Here is a 24,523-nt window from a genome sequence, read left to right as displayed (position 1 = left end):
ACTGCGGGATTTGTTTTAAATCATTTCAACTTATATTTATATATTTACAGTATAGCTACACTGTATGAAGCTACACATAATCAGCCTGAAGGAATTAAATTTGAATTGGAATATACAGTATCGAACATTGGAATTTAATTATCTCTAAATTCAAAGACTGACCGGGAATTTGAATTGAATTAAATGGAATTTACAGGGAGAGGGAATTTTATTTGAATTTAATTTGTTGAATTGACCCCAACCCTGCTTTGTAATAGGCTAGTCCGATTTGTTACCATTTTTTGGTCATGAGGGTTATCTGCCAGTGGTTCCCAAACCGTGGGTCAGTACTAGGGGAGAACGACTGCCCCCTCTCATTGAAGCCACGGAAGTTCAAGGCTAACCGCAGTACTGCAGGCATTGTTAGCAGAAAACAGGATCCCCCCATTATAGTGAATTTTAACAGATTGTTTTTAAATCGCACACAGAAGTTATAAGGATAATTTAGTTGCTAATGGCAGCCTGCTGTACCCCGGTCGGCCTTCAACTTGAGTTACTCAATGAGAGCGTGCAGCACTGAGCTCGCATGCAACGTCACTTCCTGGAGTAGCTCACACTGCGCATGATAGGTCTCCATGAGGCACCTAAAACCTGTAAATGAATTACCTCTGGTTCGTTCCTATGTGGAAAATTAATGGGGAAATAATAGGATTTTGTTATAAACGCAGAAAATAAGGTCTGAGGTTTACACAGCTTAGGAGATCTTATACGTTTTGTTTATCCAACAACACAATTTCCACATAGGCTTTGTCCAACGAACCATGGTGGAGTTGGTGCCTACAAGAAGACAACATTACTATTTGTCTTACAAAGGAATGAATGGTGTCACGTGATCTAGGACTTTGACGGTCGCAGGGGTCCAGGTGTGACGTTTTTTGTGCATTGCAAAAAAATATATATGGAAAAACACTTTGTGTAAACTTAAACGACTAAAACCAAATCGAAAGTATGTAGAAAAGATAATGGACATATAATACCCTATAATCTGAGAATTTACAATCAGCAAAATAAACACTAGATAATCAGGCACCCATTGATTTTATATTTGAGGATAAGAACACGTCAAAATGTGTAGAATTGACGGAAATTAGCTTAAGTGAAAATTCTCAGCTCCTTGGAAAAATGTATAGAATTGCAACCTATTATTTCAGCGCCATGGCAAAATGTGTAGAATTGCTGGAAATTAGCTTCAAAACTGCACAATCTTCTCTCTGCTGCCAAGATGATGTTCTATGTATGTTTTTTTCACCGCTCAACCCTTATGGTGGGTCGCGACTCAAGACACCTCAATTGGTTGGTCACAAAGCAAAAAAGTTGTATACAATGGTAAGTCAAGCAACATCAATTAAAGATACTTTCAAAAAGAACATTTATTTTCTACAAATCAGATGTTAATAATTTTAAATCAATAAACAAAATACAATCTTAATTTCACCTCTAGGTCAATCATGGGATAACTTGGTGTCAGTAGTCGCCCTTATTGTAAGATGCAAAACACTGTCATCTTAACACAAATCCACTTGTTGGTACATTCTTTGTTACTGAATGATGGCAAAAAGAGTGAATGAAAGTAATAGGTTGAGGTGAACAATTCATCAGGAGATGTCTTTATTTACTAAAGAAGCTCCTAATATTTCAGTTGACAGAGAATAGATAACACTGATTTGGATCTGATACATGAGACATTCCTGATAGTAAACATTTTATTGGCTTTGAGCAACATGATTTTACCAGATTTTACCACATGGGAAAAATTTAAACCCCTGATTGTTTGACAAGCGATTATTTCAAAGCATAAAGGACAAATACAAGTAAAAAGCTGGGTTGTCCACATCCCCTTTTCATGCCTTTGAATACAGAGAAAACTGATACAGATGACTGTTTATGTTTGAAATTAGAACTGGGTCTTTAAATGCATGTTTTTCACAATTTGCTAGCAGTAGCATTACTAAAAATCATACAATGACTTGTCAGATAATGGTTACCCCAAGGTCAACAGTGAGAATACAGTCAACAGATAAACACGCCATTAGTTAAAATCAAATTACAGCATTATCTTACCACTGATACTGCATATGACAAGTGGTGTGCTATTCAAACAACCCAGACAAGCATACTACGGTACTGAGAAAATGTGTGCTTTCAAGCAGTGTTCTGATTCAGGATTTACCTGACTTGAGGTTTGTTTGAATAGCACCCCAGGTTTGAGTACTAATGGTGATGTGAGGACAAGTTAATAAATTACTAATGCAGTTCGAAGAAAATGTGACAATTGTCATCCTTTATTTATCACATTGAAATAATTGTATTTCCCTGCTCTATAGTGAGTGAGAATCAGATTGTTCTGAATATGGGAAAGGGTGTGTGAAGAAGCACTTTACATTAAAACATCCTTGTGATGCCGTGCAATGTGCTGGCTCTTTTCAGAGGGCCTACGGAAGCCTTTAGTGCAGTAGTCACAGCGGTGGGGATAGTCCTTGGTGTGGATGGATATGACGTGCCGTTTGAAACCTGAAGCGTCCGAGGAGCTGTACTCACAGTACTGGCACTGGTACACTTTCCGCCCACTGTGGGTCTTCATGTGCTTCTTCAGTTCCAGCTGATGCCTGAAGCCCCGTCGGCAGCGCTTGCACTTGAAGGGTAAGTCTTTGGTGTGGACGGACAGGATGTGGCGACTGAGTATGAAGGGGTCTGGGGTCTTAAAGTCACAGTGGCGGCATTGGTGCAGCCTGGCACCTTTGTGAGTCTCTGTGTGTTTTTTCAGCTCCGAGGGCCGGTGGAAGCCCTTTTCACACACGTCACACTTGTGAGGGAAGTCCTTGGTGTGCACGGAGATGATGTGGCGCTTCAGGTCGCTGGAGTTGGTGCTCTTGTGCTCGCAGTGCGGACACTGGTGCGTCTTGTGGCCCTGGAATATCTCCATGTGCTTCTGCAGCTCCCGCTCGTCAGAGAAGGCCTGGGGACAGTGGCCACACTTGAACGGCAGCTCCGCTCCATGCTTGCTCTTTATGTGGGTCTTCAGGTTAGACTGGTCGGCACAGCAGAACTCACAGTGCTGGCAGTGGTAGGGCTTCTCACCCGTGTGGGTCCTCATGTGCTTTTTGAGCTCAGAGGGGTGGCGGAAACCTTTAGCACACTCCACACACACATGGGCAAAGCTCTTGCTGTGGACAGCCAGCAAGTGGCGGTTGAGAAGGCCCTGCTCGGCTGTCTCATAGTCACAGTACTTACAGTGGTGCAGCTTGGGCTCCTGGTCACGTAGGATGAGCTTATTGGAGCTGAGTGGGCTCTCCACACAGTAACGCCTTGTGACCTCAGTGAATTCTGAGACCCGGTCACTCTTCACTATGAGCTTGTGGCCCTCCAGGTGGTTGTGGAAGTTTACCTTCTTGTTGGTGGTGAAATCGCAGTCTGTGCACTGGTACTTCTTCTTGAAGATGTGATCGGGGTGGTTCTTCATGTGGATCTTCAGAAAGCCTCGCGATCTGAACTTCTTCCCGCAGATGTTGCAGGGGTACACAGTCAGAGGCTGGCCATCTGGACCAATGATCACAGCTGAGGAAAAGTGTGGAGGCAAAAAAGAACAGGAATTGTTAGGCCTACATCTAAAAAAGAAAAGTATAATCTTACAAAATGATGCAAGCTTTTTGAAAATGTTTTAATGAACATAGAACCCCATACCTGTCTGACACTGACGTGTCTCTCCCTTTTTCTTTTTCTTGATCTTCTGTTTGAGAGCTCTACTTGTACTCAGGCTGTCGCTGATCTTCAGGTAATGTGTCCCTGTGTTGTTCTTGTTCTCCAGCCTGGAGTCCAGACTGTTACCTAAGGAAAATTATACACCAATTCAACACACTTAAAAATCGTGACATGAACAAATCTAAATGTTAGGCTAAATGTAGAATTATCTTACGCCATACTGAATGTATGTCTCTGAGGAACTTGTGTCTATGGAGAAAAGGAGTAGGCTTTACCATAAGCTGCAGCCCAGGCAACAGTGCCGAAGTTCTTATTGTGGCTGGAGTCATCCAGTGAGTCCTGGATGGCAGGGGCATCCTCCTCTCCCACTATCACCTCCATGTACACCTCATCCGCCATCTCAGTGCAGTCTGCTCACAGACAAGGAAAACTCAGTCACTTAATTTAACACTGCAACCATCTATTGGGACAAAAATAATAAGGCAGCCATATCGTTTAATATGTTGTGCTGTATAAGGGATTGGAGGAAAGGCTGCTAATTCAGGGGACTCACTGATCTCTGAATCCTCCTGGGACGGGTCTTTCACTGCCATGTAGACCATCTTCTCTCGAGACAGCTTGCCAATGCCCCCAGTCTCCAGCACTGCGTGACCGTTGTGGAAGTCGCTCTCAGCTACAATCTCTGTGCCACCTGCACTCACAGTAAATGTCTGAATTCAGGGAAACTGAACAGAGGTGTATCTTTCAAATTGATCGGAACTTGTAAGAGTCCTTACCTATGTCAACATCATCATCAGCCTCTGCCTTGAAGATGTAGACTTTGATGCACTCAGAGTCGTAGTCACCCTCTTTGGAGCCATCCTCCATCACCTCAGAACCCATCTTCAGGGGTGTGTCCTCCATGTCCAACTTCTCCCCAACATCGTCCACTGCACAAACAATAGCACACTCATCATTATACACTATCAGATTCATCCTATTATTAGAGTCAAAATTTGTGTTGGAGCAGTCTAGTAGTACCAAGAAAATAAGACGTGTCTTACAGGAGATCATCAGGTAGTCCTCGGAGACGCTCTCTCCAGCCTCGTTGTCCGGCTCCTGGATGGTGACTGCAGAGTCTTCAATCTCCTCCTGCTCCTCCACATACGTCTCTGAGTTGCAGTTGGAGACCATGACCTCCTCAGTGACAATTTCAAACACCTGGTCAGGAACCCTATCAGATTCCTCTATGAGATCTGTTGTCAGCACATGGTGATGGTGGTCAGAATCCAGCACGTCCTCAATGGCCACCTCGGCCCCCAGGACCGACTCAGTCATGATTATGCCGTCAGGCTCGTCGCTGCAGCAGATGTCTGGCCCCTCTACAACCTCTGACCCCAGGTCATGCTCAAACATGATTCCTTCCTCGTCAGTCACCACGTCTGACACCAGCACCGCCTCTGGCACAGAAACCACAATGTGATCACCGTCAATGTGGGCCATACCTGCCACTGGGGAAGTCAGGAGGAACTGTTACTCTTATCAGTTCGAGCACACACAGACACAATCAAATAAACAAAAGGCCATGTACTATTAGTTCTCTGCATTGATGGAGTGGACTTACCAAAATCCTGCATTATCATTGTGTGTGGCATCTTTGAGTCTTGCATCTGAAAGTTCAAGACCCCTCCACCGTGGTCCATTCTCTTTTTATCCTGTCTGCTACAAACACAAATGAGGAGGATTCTTTTATTTTTCTTACTAGCTCTGACTTTGCTGGTTGCTACTTTATTGAGGAAAAATGTACTTACTATGACTGTGATATGTGGTTGTCCAACCTAGCTATGAATGCACTAACTGTAAGTCGCTCTGGATAACAGCGTCTGCTAAATGACGTAAATGTAATGTAAATGATTAAGTTGATCTAATTTTATCAGATCAATTAGGACCTCTGTCAATACATAACTCATTACAAATGTATCAACATACTGATTCAATGCTGAATAAACATTAACATTGAATAATGCATTGTTGGGTTTGGAGCTTGCAAGAAAGACATTTCACTGTACTCGTTCATGTGACATTAAAACTTTAACAAAATGTTAACACTGAAAGATTAAAAACACATTGCTAATGACAGTATTTCACCACTCACATTTGATTCTGAGCTCTCAAACCATCAGGGAAGTGTTATGTTTTTTAAAAATCAGCTAGGGAGGAGAAACACCTGAAATAGAGAAAAGAAAAACACATAACAGATACATCAGCTTCAATGATTTTATCTATCCTGAAATATAATTGTGGTAATGGAAATAAAGAAGACTGCTATAATCCTTTATTACTTATAAGAATGTGCCTTTATAATGTCTTAGTATCAGGAGACATTATGGTTTGGGGGCGGAAGGTAACCTAGAGTTTAGGCCAGTAACCGAAAGGTCGCTGGTTAGAATCCCCGAGCCAACTAGGAGAAAAATCGGTCAATATGCCCTTGAGCATGGCACCTTAGCCTAATTGCTTCTGTAAGTCACTCTGGAGTCTGCTAAATTACTAAAATGTAAAAATTAGAGAGGGTAAACTATTGGATAAATGCAGAAGTATATTATGTTATTACGTTGTTGTTTTGGGTCTCTCTTTATGTAGTGTTCTCTCTCTTGTCATGATGTGTGTTTTGTCATTTTTTATTTTTTTATCCCAGCCCCTGTCCCCGCAGGAGGCCTTTTGCCTTTTGGTAGGCCATCATTGTAAATATGAATTTGTTCTTAACTGACTTGCTTAGTTAAATAAAGGTTAAATAAAAAAACAAGTAACGTGGTTGATGATGCAATGATAAATCTAATGGGAAGCAAAAAGCTACAATGTGTTTATATTCACACACTCACAGGTGATACTCCTTGGTTTGGATACATTGAGTAGACTGGTGTTACAAGTAATGGGACACTTCTGGCACCAACAAATACATGCCTCCAGGACTAATTTGTCAATGTAACATAATTTGCACTGTGGGTGACAGTAATGGGGCGGCAGGTTGCCTAGTGGTTGGGGCGTTGGGCCAGTAACCGAAAGGTTGCTAGATCGAATCCCCGAGCTGACCAGGTAAAAATCTGTCGTTCTACCCCTGAGTTCCCCGGGCGTCGAAGACCTGGATGTCGATTAAGGCAGCACCCCGCACCTCTGATTCAGATTCCCTACTGAATCAATACCACTTTATTACTTATAAGAATGTGCCTTTATAATGTCCTAGTATCAGGAGACATTATGGTTTGGGGGCGGAAGGTAACCTAACGTTTAGGCCAGTAACCGAAAGGTCGCTGGTTAGAATCCCCGAACCACGCTAGCATAGATATTGCTCCTTGTTCTATCTGTGTCTGTGGTTACAGTGACAGATACGGGAAAGTAGCTGGCAAATGATTCACACGCACTGTTTTCGCCCAATGCAGTAGTTGACTGACCGTAGAGAGCGCGCGCAGACGCATTAAATATGGCGGCTTCTGTTTACATTGTGGACACAGAACCCCGACAACAAAGGCGCTTGAGTGCGCACGGCGAATTTAGCAAAATTAATGGCTATGAATGAATGATAAGCATAAATCGAATCTATGCTAAATATTTAATGAAATCCAAGCTATGCGCTTGTTTCAAGACTCAAACAACAAGCGTGCAAGACTGACGCTCTGCGAAATCCTGACCGCAATGCATATTTTCTGCCCAGTCTGGGCCATTGTTGGGCTAAATTAGCGAGCTAACTAGCTAGCAATAGCATTCCCAGCAATTGCAATCGATATCATTAGTAAAATAAACGCAGTAAACCTACCATACTTTCGAACGTGTGCACTGGAAGATGGCACAAATGACTATCGTCTTACAAAAGTCACAATATATTTCCGAGCGAGCTAGCTATGTCGTTAGTTAGCATAGCTATCGACGGCTAGCTAGCAGTCCTTGTTTTTTCGGCTTGGGTGGAGGCCCATAGGCCTTCGTGACAAGGCCCCATCGTCATATCGCATTAAATGTAATATATACTTACCAAATCAAGTCACTACTGTCTTGTTTTAATTCCACTTTTCCGGTTTGAACAGTATTTCCGCAGTCGTATTATTAAATTTGGTTATATTTATCATGGTGCGAATGCAAGGCCTGTACAACATTCTAGATCCTGAAGGCTGTTTTTCAGGCCTGGACCAATCACGTAGCTCGCTGTTAGCTCGGAAGGGTGGGGGCGGTGGGGAAGTAGGTGACAAACTGCACTCGGTCTTCAACAGTTGATTCTAAAACTGCTGGCCCGTTTCTTACAACTTCACATACGTAATAATATAATTGTAAGGAACAGAAACATTGAATGAATGTGTCTGGATGCACCAACTGAAAGGTGGCGCAGTAGTGTATACCACAACTGATCAATATGCAACAAAAACTAAATAGGGCTCAATACTGTAACTGTCCTCAAAGTGTTAAATTATGATAGTTTCAACTGAAACATGTTGTGGTATAACTTTTAGTATGCAGAATTAGATGGTGTTTACAACCAAGCCCTGTGAGATAATCTACAGTGACAATTAATGTAATAATGATATACTGTATCAGTTCTAAGTATGTGAATTTGTGTGTCAATTCCCAAATTTGAATCAAATTAAGATTAATTTCATTGGCTATCATTTGGATTTTAGCATTGAGCAGCACCTTGCATTTAAGATGAGAAAGGATGGATAAGGTGTCCAATTCCAGTGGAAGGGATTGTGAAGCCACACAAAATAAACCAGCACTGCATGATTGGCAGACAGAAGAAAACGATAACTAAATTCAAATTCACATAAACCAAACCTACTGTTTAATGTGCTTTAATACATTAAGTGGAGTTATTTTGAGTGAGAGTATGTTACAGATTACTGAGGAATTACTGAGAAACATTGAGTATACCTTTTTACCTATGGGTATTGGCAGGCTGCCCCAGTCTGCCCCAAGCCAGGGTAGTGGACCTCTCAGGGGAGGCATAGACACGACCATGAGTTGATAGGTACCCTCCAACTGAAAAGTCCTTACTGGGACAGGGGATCCTCAAACCAGAGGGGCTGAGGGACTGGGCTCTCGGCAGCCCTCTAATAGACAAGTCCTGAAATGATTCTCTCAGGGACTGCCGTGCTGCTCCAGTTGCAGGGGGGTCACTGGAGTTCAAGGTTTTGGCAGAAACAGATGAAGATCGGCCACCACTCCTAAGCCTGACTGAAGACTCACCTAGGAGGCAATCACAAGTTTGGAAATGTTATGGACTAAACATTTCTGTCTGAAATAAAGACAAGTTAAAAAAAAAAAAAAAAAGGCAGCTCCAGAATCTTCTATAAGTGTTCAATTGGGTTGAGATCTGAACCAGTATTCACAAAGCATCGCAGAAGAGTTCCTAGGAATCCTGTTAAAACCTGTTTTAGGACAAAAAAACTCCCAGGTCAGTTAGTTTTAGGATGATGGTAGCCCTATCCTGCAGTCAATGACCAAAAGTGCCTTGTCTGGCGTCATGGATGGAATTTTCATAATTTCATCGTTAAAAGTTTTTTTTTTTTAACCGACAAAAATCCAGTGTTTCTATGTCAAACAGTTTTGTTATATTTCAGTCTTCTGTGATGTATATAAAGTGCAATATTGGGATGCAAACTCCACATTGAATACACAAGCATTTCGCTACACCCACAATAACATCTGCACGTGTATGTCACCAAAAAATGTTTTATTTGAATTACACTCTATAAATGACATGGTACAGGTGTCTTCTTTTTTTAAGACCGTAACCATGTGTGTGAGTTGTATACTTTTGTTTCAAAATAGATCTGTTTAAGACCACCAAGAATCACTCTGTGTGACCCCGATTAAGCCCACTGCAGTAAAAGGCTAGACACTGCTCAGACAAACTCTGAGCCAGGAGTAAAACCAATTCCTCTGTGGAGATGGGAGAACCTTCCAGAAGGTCATCTCCACCCCTCAACCAGTATTCTACAAGAGCACAGACACAAGGGACTACAGACACACCGGTCTCTACATTGCAGATGTTGGACCACAGAAGGTATTTGCACTGGTGACAGACAATGCTGTGAACATGAAGGCTGCTTGGTCTAAAGTGGAGGAGTCCTACCCTCACATCACACCCATTGGCTGTGCTGCTCATGCATTGAATCTGTTCCTCAAGGACATCATGGCGCTGAAAACAATGGATACACTCTACAAGAGAGCCAAGGAAATGGTTAGGTATTATCAGCAATCTAGTTATATCAGCAATCTACCTCACCAAGCAAAGTGAGAAGAATAAGAGCACCACATTGAAGCTGCCCTGCAACACCCGTTGGGGTGGTGTTGTCATCATGTTTGACAGTCTCCTGGAGGGAAAGGAGTCTCTCCAAGAAATGGCCATATCACAGTCTACTGATATGGACAGCCCCATCAAGAGGATCCTCCTGGATGATGTATTTTGGGAGAGAGTGGTAAGCAGCCTGAAACTCCTGGAACCTATAGCAGTAGCAATTGCACGGATTGAGGGAGACAATGCCATCCTGTCTGATGTTCAGACTCTGCTTGCAGATGTAAGAGAAGACATCTGTACAGCCCTGCCCACTTCACTGGTGCTCCAAGCAGAGGAAACTGCAATTCTGAAATACATCAAAAAGCTTAAAGACTTCTGCCCGAAGCCCATACATGATGCAGCGTACATGTTACATCTCATCAGCCACCTGGTGGAAGGGACTTTGTGGATCTGAAGCTCTTTCCCCTGTTGCCTCTATCATCCTCCAAATCCCACCAACACCAGCCGCCTCAGAACGCAACTTGTCCCTGTTAAGGAACACACACACCAAAGCACGCAACAGGCTGACCAATACAAGGGTTGAAAAATTGGTGGTCATCTGGGCAAATTTGAGGCATTTTGAGCCTGACAACGAGCCATCCTCAACAAGGTTGGAAAGTGACAGTGAAGATGAGGCCTCAGAGTCTGATGTTCAAGAGGTGGACTTTGAAGAGGTCCAGGGAGAAGACATGAGAGGAAGACAACCAAAGCTTTAGTTTCTAGACTATCATTTTACAGATGTATGTTGAAAACGTTTTTGGGAGATGCGATGGATCATTGGGGATCATTCAATATTCCCTTTCTTTTGTTGTTCAGTGAAATCCTCCCATGTGAAGAGTCAACTAATTTAATAAAAGTTAAATTTGTAACTAAATTGTTTTTCTAAATGTATATTGGAAGGATTTAATAATTAAGGTAAAATGTTTATGTTTCCGTCTCCATATAGTAAATACAGTTGAAGTCGGAAGTTAACATACACTTAGGTTGGAGTCATTAAAACAGTTTTTTCAACCACTCCACAAATTTCATGTTAACAAACTATAGTTTTGGGAAGTCGGTTAGGACATCTACTTTGTGCATGACACAAGTCATTTTTCCAACAATTGTCTACAGACAGATTATTTCACTTATAATTCACTGTATCACAATTTTAGTGGGTCAGAAGTTTCCATACACTAAGTTGACTGTGCCTTTAAACAGCTTGGAAAATTCCAGAAAATGATGGCATGGCTTTAGAAGCTTCTGTTAGGCAAATTGACATCATTTGAGTCAATTGGAGGTGTACCTGTGGATGTATTTCAAGGCCTATCTTCAAAATCAATGCCTCTTTGCTTGACATCATGGGAAAATCAAAATAAATCAGCCAAAAAAATAGTAGACCTCCACAAGTCTGGTTCATCCTTGGGAGCAATTTCCAAACGCCTGAAGGTACCACGTTCATCTGTACAAACAATAGTACGCAAGTATAAACACCAGGGGACCATGCAGCCGTCATACCACTCAGGAAGGAGGCACGTTCTGTCTCCTAGAGATGAACGTACTTTGGTGCGAAAAGTGCAAATCAATCACAGAACAACAGCAAAGGACCTTGTGAAGATGCTGGAAGAAACAGGTACAAAAGTATCTATATCCACAGTAAAACGAGTCCTATATTTACATTTACATTTAAGTCATTTAGCAGACGCTCTTATCCAGAGCGACTTACAAATTGGTGCATTCACCTTATGATATCCAGTGGAACAACCACTTTACAATAGTGCATCTAACTCTTTTAAGGGGGGGGGGGGGGGGGGGTTAGAAGGATTACTTTATCCTATCCTAGGTATTCCTTAAAGAGGTGGGGTTTCAGGTGTCTCCGGAAGGTGGTGATTGACTCCGCTGACCTGGCGTCGTGAGGGAGTTTGTTCCACCATTGGGGTGCCAGAGCAGCGAACAGTTTTGACTGGGCTGAGCGGGAACTGTACTTCCTCAGAGGTAGGGAGGCGAGCAGGCCAGAGGTGGATGAACGCAGTGCCCTTGTTTGGGTGTAGGGCCTGATCAGAGCCTGAAGGTACGGAGGTGCCGTTCCCCTCACAGCTCCGTAGGCAAGCACCATGGTCTTGTAGCGGATGCGAGCTTCAACTGGAAGCCAGTGGAGAGAGCGGAGGAGCGGGGTGACGTGAGAGAACTTGGGAAAGTTGAACACCAGACGGGCTGCGGCGTTCTGGATGAGTTGTAGGGGTTTAATGGCACAGGCAGGGAGCCCAGCCAACAGCGAGTTGCAGTAATCCAGACGGGAGATGACAAGTGCCTGGATTAGGACCTGCGCCGCTTCCTGCGTGAGGCAGGGTCGTACTCTGCGAATGTTGTAGAGCATGAACCTACAGGAACGGGTCACCGCCTTGATGTTAGTTGAGAACGACAGGGTGTTGTCCAGGATCACGCCAAGGTTCTTAGCACTCTGGGAGGAGGACACAATGGAGTTGTCAACCGTGATGGCGAGATCATGGAACGGGCAGTCCTTCCCCGGGAGGAAGAGCAGCTCCGTCTTGCCGAGGTTCAGCTTGAGGTGGTGATCCGTCATCCACACTGATATGTCTGCCAGACATGCAGAGATGCGATTCACCACCTGGTTATCAGAGGGGGGAAAGGAGAAGATTAATTGTGTGTCGTCTGCATAGCAATGATAGGAGAGACCATGTGAGGATATGACAGAGCCAAGTGACTTGGTGTATAGCGAGAATAGGAGAGGGCCTAGAACAGAGCCCTGGGGGACACCAGTGGTGAGAGCACGTGGTGCGGAGACAGATTCTCGCCACGCCACCTGGTAGGAGCGACCTGTCAGGTAGGACGCAATCCAAGCGTGGACCTTGCCGGAGATGCCCAGCTCGGAGAGGGTGGAGAGCAGGATCTGATGGTTCACAGTATCAAAGGCAGCCGATAGGTCTAGAAGGATGAGAGCAGAGGAGAGAGAGTTAGCTTTAGCAGTGCGGAGCGCCTCCGTGACACAGAGAAGAGCAGTCTCAGTTGAATGACTAGTCTTGAAACCTGACTGATTTGGATCAAGAAGGTCATTCTGAGAGAGATAGCAGGAGAGCTGGCCAAGGACGGCACGTTCAAGAGTTTTGGAGAGAAAAGAAAGAAGGGATACTGGTCTGTAGTTATTGACATCAGAGGGATCGAGTGTAGGTTTTTTCAGAAGGGGTGCAACTCTCGCTCTCTTGAAGACGGAAGGGACGTATCAACACAACCTGAAATATCAACACAACCTGAAAGGCCGCTCAGCAAGGAATAAGCCACTGCTCCAAAACCGCCATTAAAAAGCCAGACTACGGTATGCAACTGCACATGGGGACAAAGATCGTACTTTTTAAAGAAATGTCCTCTGGTCTGATAAAACAAAAATAGAATTGTTTGGCCATAATGACCATCGTTATGTTTGGAGGAAAAAGGGGAGGCTTGCAAGCCGAAGAACACCATCCATAACGTGAAGCACGGGGGTAGCAGCATCATGTTGTGGGGGTGCTTTTCTGCAGGAGGGATTGGTGCACTTCACAAAATAGATGGCATCATGAGGTAGGAAAATTATGTGGATATATCGAAGCAACATCTCAAGACATCAGTCAGGAAGTTAAAGCTTGGTCGCAAATGGGTCTTCCAAATGGACAATGACCCCAAGCCTACTTCCAAATTTGTGGCAAAATGGCTTAAAGACAACAAAGTCAAGGTATTGGAGGGGCACTCACAAAGCCCTGACCTAAATCCCATAGAAAATTTGTGGGCAGAACTGAAAAGGTGTGTGCAAGCAAGGAGGCCTACAAACCTGACTCAGTTACACCAGCTTTGTCAGGAGGAATGGGCCAAAATTCACCCAACATATTGTGGGAAGCTTGTGGAAGGCTACCCGAAACATTTGACCCAAGTTAAACAATTTAAAGGCAATGCTACCAAATACTAATTGACTGTATGTAAACTTCTGACCCATTGTGAATGTGATGAAAGAAATAAAAGCTGAAATAAATCATTCTCTCTACGATTACTCTGACATTTCACATTCTTAAAATAAAGTGGTGATCCTAACTGACCTAATACAGGGAATTTTTACTAGGATTAAATGTCAGGAATTGTGAAAAACTGAGTTTAAATGTATTTGGCTAAGGTGTATGTAAACTTCCGACTTCAACTGTATATCCAATGCAAAAAACATTAATTTGCCTATATTTCTGTTAATTCCCATATATTCCTGTTAATTCCCATGGAAAGTTTCTGAATATTCCCCAAAATGTGCAACCCTAGTCAGGATCGAGGGAAAGATGAACAGAGCAAAGTACAGAGAGAGATCCTTGATAAAATCCTGCTCCAGAGCGCTCAGGACCTCAGACTGGGGTGAAGGTTCACCTTCCAACAGGACAACGACCCTTAGCACACAGCCAAGACAACACAAGAGTGGTTTCGGGACAAGTCTCTGAATGTCCTTGAGTGGCCCAGCCAGTGCCAGGACTTGAACCCGATCGAACATCTCTGGAGATACCTGAAAATAGCTGTGCAGCGATGCTACCCATCCAACCTGACACAGCTTGAGAGGATCCGCAGAGAAGAATGGGAGAACTCCCCAAATACAGGTGTGCCAAGCTTGTAGAGCCATACCCAAGAAGACTCAAAGCTGTAATCGCTGCCAAAGGTGCTTCAACAAAGTACTTAGTAAAGGGTCTACATACAAACATGGTCTTTTTTTGGCTTGCTTGAGTAAGGCAGCTCCAAAATGCAGGTGTTTCAGCCTAGCTCAGTGCTTTCTGTGGTGGTGGGGCAGCCAGCGGAAAATACAGAGCGTAGGGGTTGGTAATGTTCTTTAGTTGCGCGGTGATTGGCTTAGTCTTCTTTCACTCGTGGGGACAGTACGTCACTATAAAATCTATGGGGAGAGCTTGAAAATGCAAGCCTCTTGGGTGCTGCCATAGAGTTACATTAGAAGTGCCCATCCAAGAAATCTCAAGGTCATTGGCCACAGATAAAATTACGTCAAATCACGTTATATCTACCATAGCTTTGATTTGACTGATCATGTTAACATCAAACTTTCACAATCTTAGCTAGCAAGCTAGACAAGCAGTCATCATCATGAATCAAGTCGACAATCTACTGGCAAAACCTTTTCAATCCTTGTCATATGAAGAGAAATTACAGATAAAACTTATCGATGCTCATCGGCCATTGGACATAAACATTACACAACAAGTTGGAAATCGCAAATTCAACAATGCGTGGTTTGGAAGGAATCAGAGGCTTTCTGCAAGCGTTGCAAAGCAATCACTAGCATGCTATTCAGTGGAGTGGGTGTGTGGTTCAAGTCTGCAGTTTAAGGGTATCTTTTCCAAGCTTAAAAGGATAAACCTTCAACACTATGGGCCAGAAAAAGTTGAATACATTGGTCATGCTGTCAATCCAGCATGACTTCTGCCACGTTCTAAACAACTGGAAACTCGGAACTGGGAAATCTCAGACTTTAGTGAGTTCAAGACAACTGAAAGAAAATTGCTCGGACTGGGAAAATACGTTTTTAACGGTCATTCGGGCCTCTTTCTAGAACTCCAACCTGAAGATCACTGACGTCATGATTCAACCTTGTTTTTTTTCAGAGTTCCCAGTTGTTTTGAAAGTATCATAAAGCCAGAGAATGCCAGACTTCGATGACAAAGTTTGATGACAAAATTTGCTCACAAGGACCACCGCGCCAACTTACTGTTCAAGTGAGAACAGCACAACATGAGTCCAAAAATGTATTGTATGCTGCTGCATAAATTATGTAATATGCCAGGGCGATATGTATACTGTAGCTAAGAAAGTAATACTAAGTGTATGTTGTGTAGTAAGCTGTTAGTAGCCCATGTACCTCATCCTAGTAATTTGGTCTCTTTCCCCCTCATAACTTAGCCTACTGTTCTGATTTGGCGGTGAACATGTAGCCACTAGCCTGTTTTAGAGAAATGCAATCATTGAATATTGTAAGAGCTTTCATTTTCTGCCCCCTTTATTTATCCTACGACTTAGTGTACAGGGAGAATACTGTAAGAATGGCCCATGTTCTGAATTCTGTCGTACATTTCAAAAGTGCTGAAAAAATAGTGATATTGTGTAACGGCTTTCCTCCTCTTCGGATGAAGAGGAGGAGCAGGGATTGAACCAAAATGCAGCTTCTTGATATGACATGATTTATTAAATTAAAGACGAAAAAACACGAAAACACTTTAACAAACTACAAAACAACAAACGACGTAGACGCACCTGAACATAAGAACTTACATGACACGAAGAACGCATGAAACAGGAACAGACTACATAAACCGAACAACCGAACAAACAAACCGAAAACAGTCCCGTGTGGCGCAACGTACATAGACACAGACACAGGAGACAACCACCCACAACAAACAGTGTGAAAACACCTACCTTAATATGACTCTCAATCAGAGGAAATGAAAACCACCTGCCTCTAATTGAGAGCCATATCAGGTCACCCTTTAAACCAACATAGAAACAGAAAACATAGACTGCCCACCCAAACTCACGTCCTGACCAACTAACACATACAAAACTAACAGAAAACAGGTCAGGAACGTGACATATTGACTACGCCCGTCCTAGCTCACTCATTAATGTCTTAATCGAAATTATGGATTGCCTCTTATTCGCTCGTCGTCACCTTATGCCATAGTTTGTACATCTCAATTGTCAGTAGAAACCACATTTATTTAAGCAAGTCAGCCATATCAGCAGTTTTTTTAAAGGCAGTAAATGAGGCTGAATGAACTGTTACGATAGCCAGGTGTAGCAGTGGTAAGGATTCACTCCATGGTGTTGAAAAGAAAGCTCTGCTGTTGGTACAGCTTTATGTAGGCCCTAACAGTTTGTGGGCGCCGTTTGTCACTGTTATAGTGCAATTCATGTACTGTTTAGTGTTGTGTTGTGTAGTGGCTTTGCTGGCATGCATCAAAAACACTTGTTATTTTTTGCCTCACCAAGATTGAAATGCTAAAGTCGCCACTGGATGTAGGTCTAGAGTATTTATGCAGGGCTCTACGTTGACCTTTTTTACAAGGAACACGTGTGCACCTAAGTTGAACAATGTAGGCGCACACAAAGACATTTAGGAGCACAATGAAAAATATTTGAGGTATTAAAACTAGAATCCTTAATTTTTCTAGGCGCACTGGTACTCCTAAATAAAATGTCAAGTCGCACAGCAAAATATTTAGCCTCATATGCAAGCAAAATGGTTGCACTGTAGAACCCTGATTTATTGGTTGATCATATAGAAATATCAAAACATTCTTTCAACAACTCCAAAGCAATTGGTTGTCTATGGCACAGGAACCACTGACTCGCTGCCCTTTTCTATTTTCAAGACACCTGTTGGTAACTCTTAACGGGTTAAGACAGCTCATGAGGTATCCTAAATATAAAGTAAATGTATCTATTCTCAGAACTTAAGACCAATTGTGTACTCCGAGACGCTTTGTGGATACGGGCACTGGTGAATGAGTGAGTGAGTGAGACACGCACACTTTAAACCCCCTGTGCTCCTTTGAAACCCCTTTCAAAGTCACTAAGATCTCTTCTTCTAGCCAAAATAATGTGCAACATGACCCTAAACATGATGATGTGTTTAATTGCTTAATTAACTCAGGAATCACACATGTGCTTTGTATCGCTCATTTAATCAAGTGTTTCCTTTTATTTTGGCAGTTACCTGTATATGTTTTCTGAGATGTATCCTAAGATACAGATGAAGTCGGAAGTTTACATACACCTTAGCCAAATACATTTAACCTCAGTTTTTCACAATTCCTGACATTTAATCCTAGTAAAAATGCCCTGTCTTAGGTCAGTTAGGATCACCAGTTTATTTTAAGAATGTGAAATGTCAGAATAATCGTAGAGAGAATGATTTATTTCAGCTTTTATTTCTTTCATCACATTCCCAGTGGGTCAGAAGTTTACATACACTCAATTAGCATTTGGTAGCATTGCCTTTAAATTGTTTAACTTGGGTCAAACGTTTCGGGTAGCCTTCCACAAGCTTCCCACAATAAGTTGGGTGAATTTTGGCCCATTCCTCCTGACAGAGCTGGTGTAACTGAGTCAGGTTTGCAGGCCTCCTTGCTCCCACCAATTTTCTATAGGATTGAGGTCAGGGCTTTGTGATGGCCACTCCAATACCTTGACTTTGTTGCCCTGCAATTTTGACACGACTTTGGAAGTATGCTTGGGGTCATTGTCCATTTGGAAGATCCATTTGCGAACAGGCTTTAACTTCCTGACTGATGTCTTGAGATGTTGCTTTAATATATCCACATAATTTTCCTTCCTCGTGATGCCCTCTATTTTGTGAAGTGCATCAGTCCCTCTTGCAGCAAAGCACCCCCACAACATGATGCTGCCACTCCCATGCTTCACGGTTGGGATAGTGTTCTTTGGCTTGCAAGCCTCCACCTTTATCCTCCAAACATAACGATGGTCATTATGGCCAAACAGTTCTATTTTTGTTTCATCAGACCAGAGGACATATCTCCAAAAAGTGCGATCTTTGCCCCCATGTGCAGTTGCAAACCGTAGTCTGGCTTTTTATGGCGGTTTTGGAGCAGTGGCTTCTTCCTTGCTGAGCGGCCTTTCAGGTTGTGTTAATATAGGACTCGTTTTACTGTGGATATAGATACTTTTGTACATGTTTCCTCCAGTATCTTCACAAGGTCCTTTGCTGTTGTTCTGGGATTGATTCGCACTTTTCACACCAAAATATGTTAATCTCTAGGAGACAGAAAGCGTCTCCTTCCTGAGCGGTGTGGCGGCTACGTGGTCCCATAGTGTTTATACTTGCGTACTATTGTTTGTACAGATGAACGTGGTACCTTCAGGCGTTTGGAAATTGCTCCCAAGGATGAACCAGACTTGTGGAGGTCTACAAATTTTTTTCTGAGGTCTTGGCTGATTTATTTTGATTTTCCCATGATGTCAAGCAAAGAGGCAATGAGTTTGAAGGTAGGCCTTGAAATACATCCACGGGTACACCTCCAATTGACTCAAATGATGTCAATTTTCCTATCAAAAGCTTCTAAAGCCATGACACCATTTTCTGGAATTTTCCAAGCTGTTTAACGGCACAGTCAACTTAGTGTATGTAAACTTCTGACCCACTGCAATTGTGATACAGTGAATTATAAGTGAAATAATCTGTCTGTAAACAATTGTTGGAAAAATGACTTGTGTCATGCACAAAGTAGATGTCCTAACCGACTTGCCAAAACTATAGTTTGTTAACAAGAAATTTGTGGTTGAGTGGTTGAAAAACACGTTTTAATGACTCCAACCTAAGTGTTTGTAAACTTCCGACTTCAACTGTACATGGTGGCGGGCAAGGTTTAGTCACATCTTATCCCTACTAAAATGCCAACCCACCTGATGGAGACCTGGTTGAACCTGCTACAGGGTAGGTGAGCCGGGAGGTGGGGTGGTCTGTGAGGAGCTGGCCGTTGGCCTCCAGGTTGCGGCTGTTCCTGACTGCCTGGAGGGAGCGGAGGCTGGTGCGAGGAGGTGAATCCTGGTTGGACATGCTGCTTCTCAGACCCTCTACCACAACATTCTGGGTTAACTTCATTTCACATACAATCGGGTGAAACACACAGAGCAGATCATGATAAACTGATAGGAGTAAAGAATGTTCTATGTGACATCACACCACTTTAAAGAGTGCTGTCGATATGTAAAAAAAAAATGTCAAAGTCAATGTGTATATTTGTGTGTCAAAAGGGATTTTCCATGTTGCCTGTTATAGGTGCTCTTTTTACCTCTGCTCTTTGCAATCTTAAACAGCTTAGATTGAGGGGTCGCTTGACTGGGAGGCCTTGGCAGCTGGCTGCTGTAACCAGGCTGGGCTATGGCTCTGGGTGACTGGCCCAATGGGGAACGGCGGTAGTGGGGCAGCTGGCTGGGAGGCGGTGTGTATGCGACTGTGTCCTCCAGGCTATACTTGTCGAACTCCAGATCATTGTAGCTGTAGTTAGAAGGTGACAGCATGGATGCACCAGGACCCCTGAACGGTGTAGCGGCAGCAGGGATGGAGGCATAGTCCTGTCGTAAACCTTGGGACAAGCAAAACACTGTCAAACACCCTGTCCACAAGTAAAGTAAATATGCATAGTATTTACACTGAACAAAAATATAAACGCAACATGTAAAGTGAGCTGAAATAAAATTTCACAGAAATGTTCCATAAGCACAAAAATATTATTTCTCTCAAATGTTATGCATAAATGTGTTTTCTCCTTTGCCAAGATAATCCACCCACCTGAAAGGTGTGGCATATCAAGAAGCTGATTAAACAGCAGGATCACTACACAGGTGCACCTTGTGCTGGGGACAGAAGGCCACTCTAAAATGTGCAGTTTAGTCACTCAACACAATGCCACAGATGCCTCAAGTTGAGGGAGCATGCAATTGGCATGCTGACTGCAAAAATGTCCACCAGAGCTGTTGCCAGATAATTTAGTGTTCATTTCTTTACCATAAACCGCCTCCAACATTGTTTTAGAGAATTTGGCAGTACTTCCAACCAGCCTCACAACAGCAGACCATGTGTATGGCGTCGTGTGGGCGAGCAGTTTACTGATGTCATTGTTGTGAACAGAGTGACCCATGGTGGCGGTGGGGTTATGGTACGGGCAGGCATAAGCTACAGACAATGAACAAAATTGCATTTTATCGATGCAAATTTGAATGCACAGAGATACTGTGGCGAGATCCTGAGGCCCATTGTTGTGCCATTCATCCACCGCCATCACCTCATGTTTCAGCATGATAATGCACAGCCCCATGTCGCAAGAATCTGTACACAATTCCCGGAAGATGACAATGTCCCAGTTCTTCCATGGCCTGCATACTCACCAGACATGTCACCCATTGAGCATGTTTGGGATGCTCTGGATCAACGTGTACGACAGCATGTTCCAGTTCCTGCCAATCTCCAGCAACTTTGCACAGCAATTGAAGAGGAGTGGGACAACATTCCACAGGCCACAATCAACAGCCTGATCAACTCTATGCGAAGGAGATGTGTTGCGCTGCATGAAGAAAATGGTGGTCACACCAGATACGGACTGGTTTTCTGATCCATGCCCCTACCTTTTTTTGTTAAGGTATCTGTGACCAACAGATGCATATCTCTATTTCCAGTCATGTGAAATCCATATATTAGGGCCTAATGAATTTATTTCAATTGACTGATTTCCTCATATGAACTGTAACTCAGTAAAATCGTTTAAATTTTTGCATGTTACGGTTATATTTTTGTTCAGTATATGAATCAAAACTTTCCACACTCACTCTCTTCCTGCATGCGAGCCATGATCTGGACATCAGTGAGGTCCTGCAGCCTGTAGCCCATGGTGATGGAGTCATCTGAGAAACTCGGCTCATTCTTGTCCATTGATGGTGGTAAAATAGCATCATTGCCATCTGAAATACCAAGGCAATAGAGACACTGAGTAAATACAACCAGGACAATCTGGAACTTTAGTTGGTTGGAGTTACAGAGCATTTTGAAAGATTGATTTTCCTCATCAATCTACACACAATACCCTATAATATCAAAGCAAAAACAGGTTTTTAGACATTTTAGCAAAGTTATGAAAAATGTAAATAACTTACTTACATAAGTATTCAGACACTTTGCTATGAGACTCAAAACTGAGCTCAGGTGCATCCTGTTTCCATTGATCATCCTTGAGATGTTTATACAACTTGATTGGAGTCCACCTGTGGTAAATTCAATTGATTGGACATGATTTGGAAAGCCACACACCTGTCTATATAAGGTCCCACAGTGGACAGTTCACGCCAGAGCAAAAACCAAGCCATGAGGTCAAAGGAATTGTCCGTAGAGCTCTGAGACAGGATTATGTCGAGGCGCAGATCTAGGGAAGGGTACCAAAACATTTCTGAAACATTGAAGGTCCCCAAGAACACAGTGGCCTCCATCATTCTTAAATGGAAGAAGTTTGGAACCACCAAGACTCTTCCCAGAGCTGGCCGCCCAGCCAAACTGAGCGATCAGGGGAGAAGGGCCTTGGTCACTCTAACAGAGCTCCAGAGTTCCTCTGTGGAGATAGGAGAACCTTCCAGAAGGACAATCATCTCTGCAGCACTCTACCAATCAGGCCTTTATGGTAGTGGCCAGACAGAATCCACTCCTCAGTAAAAGGCACATGACAGCCCGCTTGGAGTTTGCCAAAAGGCACCTAAAGGACTCTCAGACCATGAGAAACAAGATTCTCTGGTCTGATGAAACCAAGATTGAACTATTTGGCCTGAATGCCAAGCGTCACGTCTGTAGGAAACCTGGCACCATCCCTACGGTGAAGCATGGTGGTGGCAGCATCATGCTGTGGGGACGTTTTTCAGCAGCAGCGACTAGAAGACTAGTCAGGATCGAGGGAAAGATGAACGGAGCAAAGTACAGAGATATCCTTGATGAAAACTTGCTCCAGAGCGCTCAGGACCTCAGACTGGGGTGAAGGTTCACCTTCCAACAGGACAATGACCCTAAGCACACAGCCAAGACAACGCAGGAGTGGCTTCGGGACAAGTCTCTGAATGTCCTTGAGTGGCCCAGCCAGAGCCCGGACTTGAACCCGATCGAACATCTCTGGAGAGACCTGAAAATAGCTGTGCAGCGATGCTCCCCATCCAACCTGACTGAGCTTGAGAGGATCTGAAGAGAAGAATGGGAGAAACTCCCCAAATACAGGTGTGCCAAGCTTGTAGCATCATTCCCAAGTAAAGGGTCTGAATACTTATGTATATATTGCAAAAAATTCTAAAAAGCTGTTTTTGCTTTGTCATTATGGAGTATTGTGCGTAGATTGATGAGGGGGGGAAAACTATTGAATCTATTTTAGAATAAGGCTGTAACGTACATTTTTGGTGGAAAAAGTCAAGGGGTCTGAATACTTTCCGAATGCATGTACAAGCACCCATGGGAGAGAACAGTTTTACGAATTGGGAATTGTTTTCTCCAGATTGCACCCTACCTGAGCTGTTAGGTTTGTTGGTTTGTTGACTTCTGTCAGTTGATCTGTGGTACCGAGGGGAAGGTGAGCCCATGCAGAGATGACCAGTGTCAGGGAAGGCTACAGGACGTCTGTGGGAGCGACTGCTAAAGATACTCCTCCATCTCGTCTCTAAAGGAAAGAATAAGGAAATTAAATGAATAGGAGTTACCTGTTCAAGATGATAAAGCATTATGGCCACTTTTAGTCTGTGTCCATTTGTGTGAGAGAGATTGTAATATACTGTGCAGTACTTACTTTGGTCCAGGATATTAATTAGTGTGTGACATGCCACCTCTGTTTCAGGGCTGGGGTTGTCCAGGACCTGTCTGCACCACTTTATAGGGGACTCATCACTTCTCTCAGCAGATGCCCCTTTCTTGGGTGACTCATATAACCTAATAATGAATGAGAGATTCTGCTTAAATACTCTGAATTATAATTAAGCAACTGAGGTATTAAAAAAGGTGGTTTGCAAAGGCATGGACAAAAATGTTGCCTAAAATAGTGAAGTTGCAAATTCTTGACACTATACAGTTTAGAGTTTTATCAACAAATTGTGCGGGTACCTACCAGCTCACTTCATTCTCCACCTCACAACACTCCTCTAGGTCCAGGAGGTCCACTAGCTCCAGAGAAGACTGCTCTGCTCTCTTCTCTGTGTCCCTGACCACCAGCTCCTCTGACCCCATGCATCCTTGCCTGTGTGTCTCCTCCAACATGTCACTGTGGGGCAAGTGTGTATAACAGCCATCATATACGTGTCCATCCTGCCTCACTAGTGTATCTCTGGGGCTTTCAAGAGGTGGAGATATACCATCCCCACCGTTGACCTCTGCTGGTTCAGGGTCTGGCAAATCACAGCAGTTTAGATGTTCTTCCAGCGAAGAGGGACAGCTGATAAGCACACCAGAGAGAGACTGGTTTTTGGTGTTGATATTTCTTCGCCTCTCGGTTAGAAATTCATTTTGAATTTCCAGTCTCCGCACTAATTCATGTAACTTTCGAACTTCTACCAGCTCCAGTGCAGCAATGTCCTGCTCCATCCCGATATCCGGCCTAAACAACTCTCCAATTCTCCAGTGTTCTTCACTTTTCACTGACTGAAAAACAACACTACTTGACCACACTGAAAAATAAAAAGCAGCTGAATTATAGACTAAACTCAGAATACAAATCAAACATTTCTTTCAAAGTGACATCAAGTAAATGCGATATTATCAATGTCCAAAGTAGCTCTCAAAATGTAGAGCCACTGAATAATGTTACCTCCACTACACTCAGTACTGACCCAGATTTGCAGGAGAGACTCAACAGCTTGGATGGCTTTAAAGCAGTGTCAGGGTCTTATGTGGATTAAAGAGTCGACAAGCTGCCTCTGAGAAAGGATCAGACTTGGTGACAA

At 43.3% G+C, this 24,523-nt stretch overlaps 2 protein-coding genes across 5 annotated transcripts; both read right to left on the bottom strand.

Annotated features, from left to right (window-relative positions):
* Nucleotides 1–1,391: 1,391 nt before the first annotated feature.
* On the bottom strand, nt 1,392–7,947 carry LOC120057132 (zinc finger protein 711-like). Of its 4 annotated transcripts, none has more exons than XM_039005570.1 (9): nt 7,742–7,947; nt 5,873–5,944; nt 5,342–5,439; nt 4,782–5,228; nt 4,515–4,667; nt 4,292–4,429; nt 4,014–4,148; nt 3,721–3,864; nt 1,392–3,594 (listed from the first exon to the last, which is right to left on the bottom strand). In XM_039005570.1, exons 3-9 carry the CDS (start codon nt 5,418–5,420, stop codon nt 2,417–2,419), a joined length of 2,274 nt encoding a protein of 757 aa, XP_038861498.1. In that variant the 5' UTR covers nt 5,421–5,439; nt 5,873–5,944; nt 7,742–7,947; the 3' UTR covers nt 1,392–2,416. The 4 variants fall into 4 exon arrangements, with proteins under 4 accessions (XP_038861498.1, XP_038861501.1, XP_038861499.1 ...); XM_039005573.1 differs by having other exon boundaries at nt 4,782–5,177; XM_039005571.1 differs by having other exon boundaries at nt 5,342–5,436.
* LOC120057489 (SLAIN motif-containing protein-like) lies at nt 5,928–24,164 on the bottom strand. The gene is made up of 7 exons (XM_039006091.1): nt 23,692–24,164; nt 23,377–23,516; nt 23,101–23,250; nt 21,395–21,526; nt 19,861–20,154; nt 19,472–19,642; nt 5,928–5,944 (listed from the first exon to the last, which is right to left on the bottom strand). The coding sequence occupies exons 1-7, from the start codon at nt 24,162–24,164 to the stop codon at nt 5,928–5,930; spliced, it is 1,377 nt and encodes a 458-aa protein (XP_038862019.1).
* Nucleotides 24,165–24,523: the final 359 nt, after the last annotated feature.

Source organism: Salvelinus namaycush, chromosome 12, assembly GCF_016432855.1.
Source record: "Salvelinus namaycush isolate Seneca chromosome 12, SaNama_1.0, whole genome shotgun sequence".
Classification (NCBI taxonomy): Eukaryota; Metazoa; Chordata; class Actinopteri; order Salmoniformes; family Salmonidae; genus Salvelinus; species Salvelinus namaycush.
This window is presented reverse-complemented; position numbering and strand designations above follow the sequence as displayed.

Excerpts from the sequence above, each read along its gene's own strand:
- LOC120057132 (XM_039005570.1), bottom strand. The coding sequence starts at position 5,420 with ATGGACCACGGTGGAGGGGTCTTGAACTTTCAGATGCAAGACTCAAAG. Across the intron at positions 4,668-4,781 it reads GGACTACCTGATGATCTCCT|TGGACGATGTTGGGGAGAAG; the intron begins GTAAGACACGTC and ends TTGTTTGTGCAG. Across the intron at positions 4,430-4,514 it reads TGATGATGATGTTGACATAG|GTGGCACAGAGATTGTAGCT; the intron begins GTAAGGACTCTT and ends CTGTGAGTGCAG.
- LOC120057489 (XM_039006091.1), bottom strand. The coding sequence starts at position 24,164 with ATGGAGCAGGACATTGCTGCACTGGAGCTGGTAGAAGTTCGAAAGTTA. Across the intron at positions 21,527-23,100 it reads CAACAAACCTAACAGCTCAG|ATGGCAATGATGCTATTTTA; the intron begins GTAGGGTGCAAT and ends TTGGTATTTCAG. Across the intron at positions 20,155-21,394 it reads GGCTCGCATGCAGGAAGAGA|GTTTACGACAGGACTATGCC; the intron begins GTGAGTGTGGAA and ends GCTTGTCCCAAG.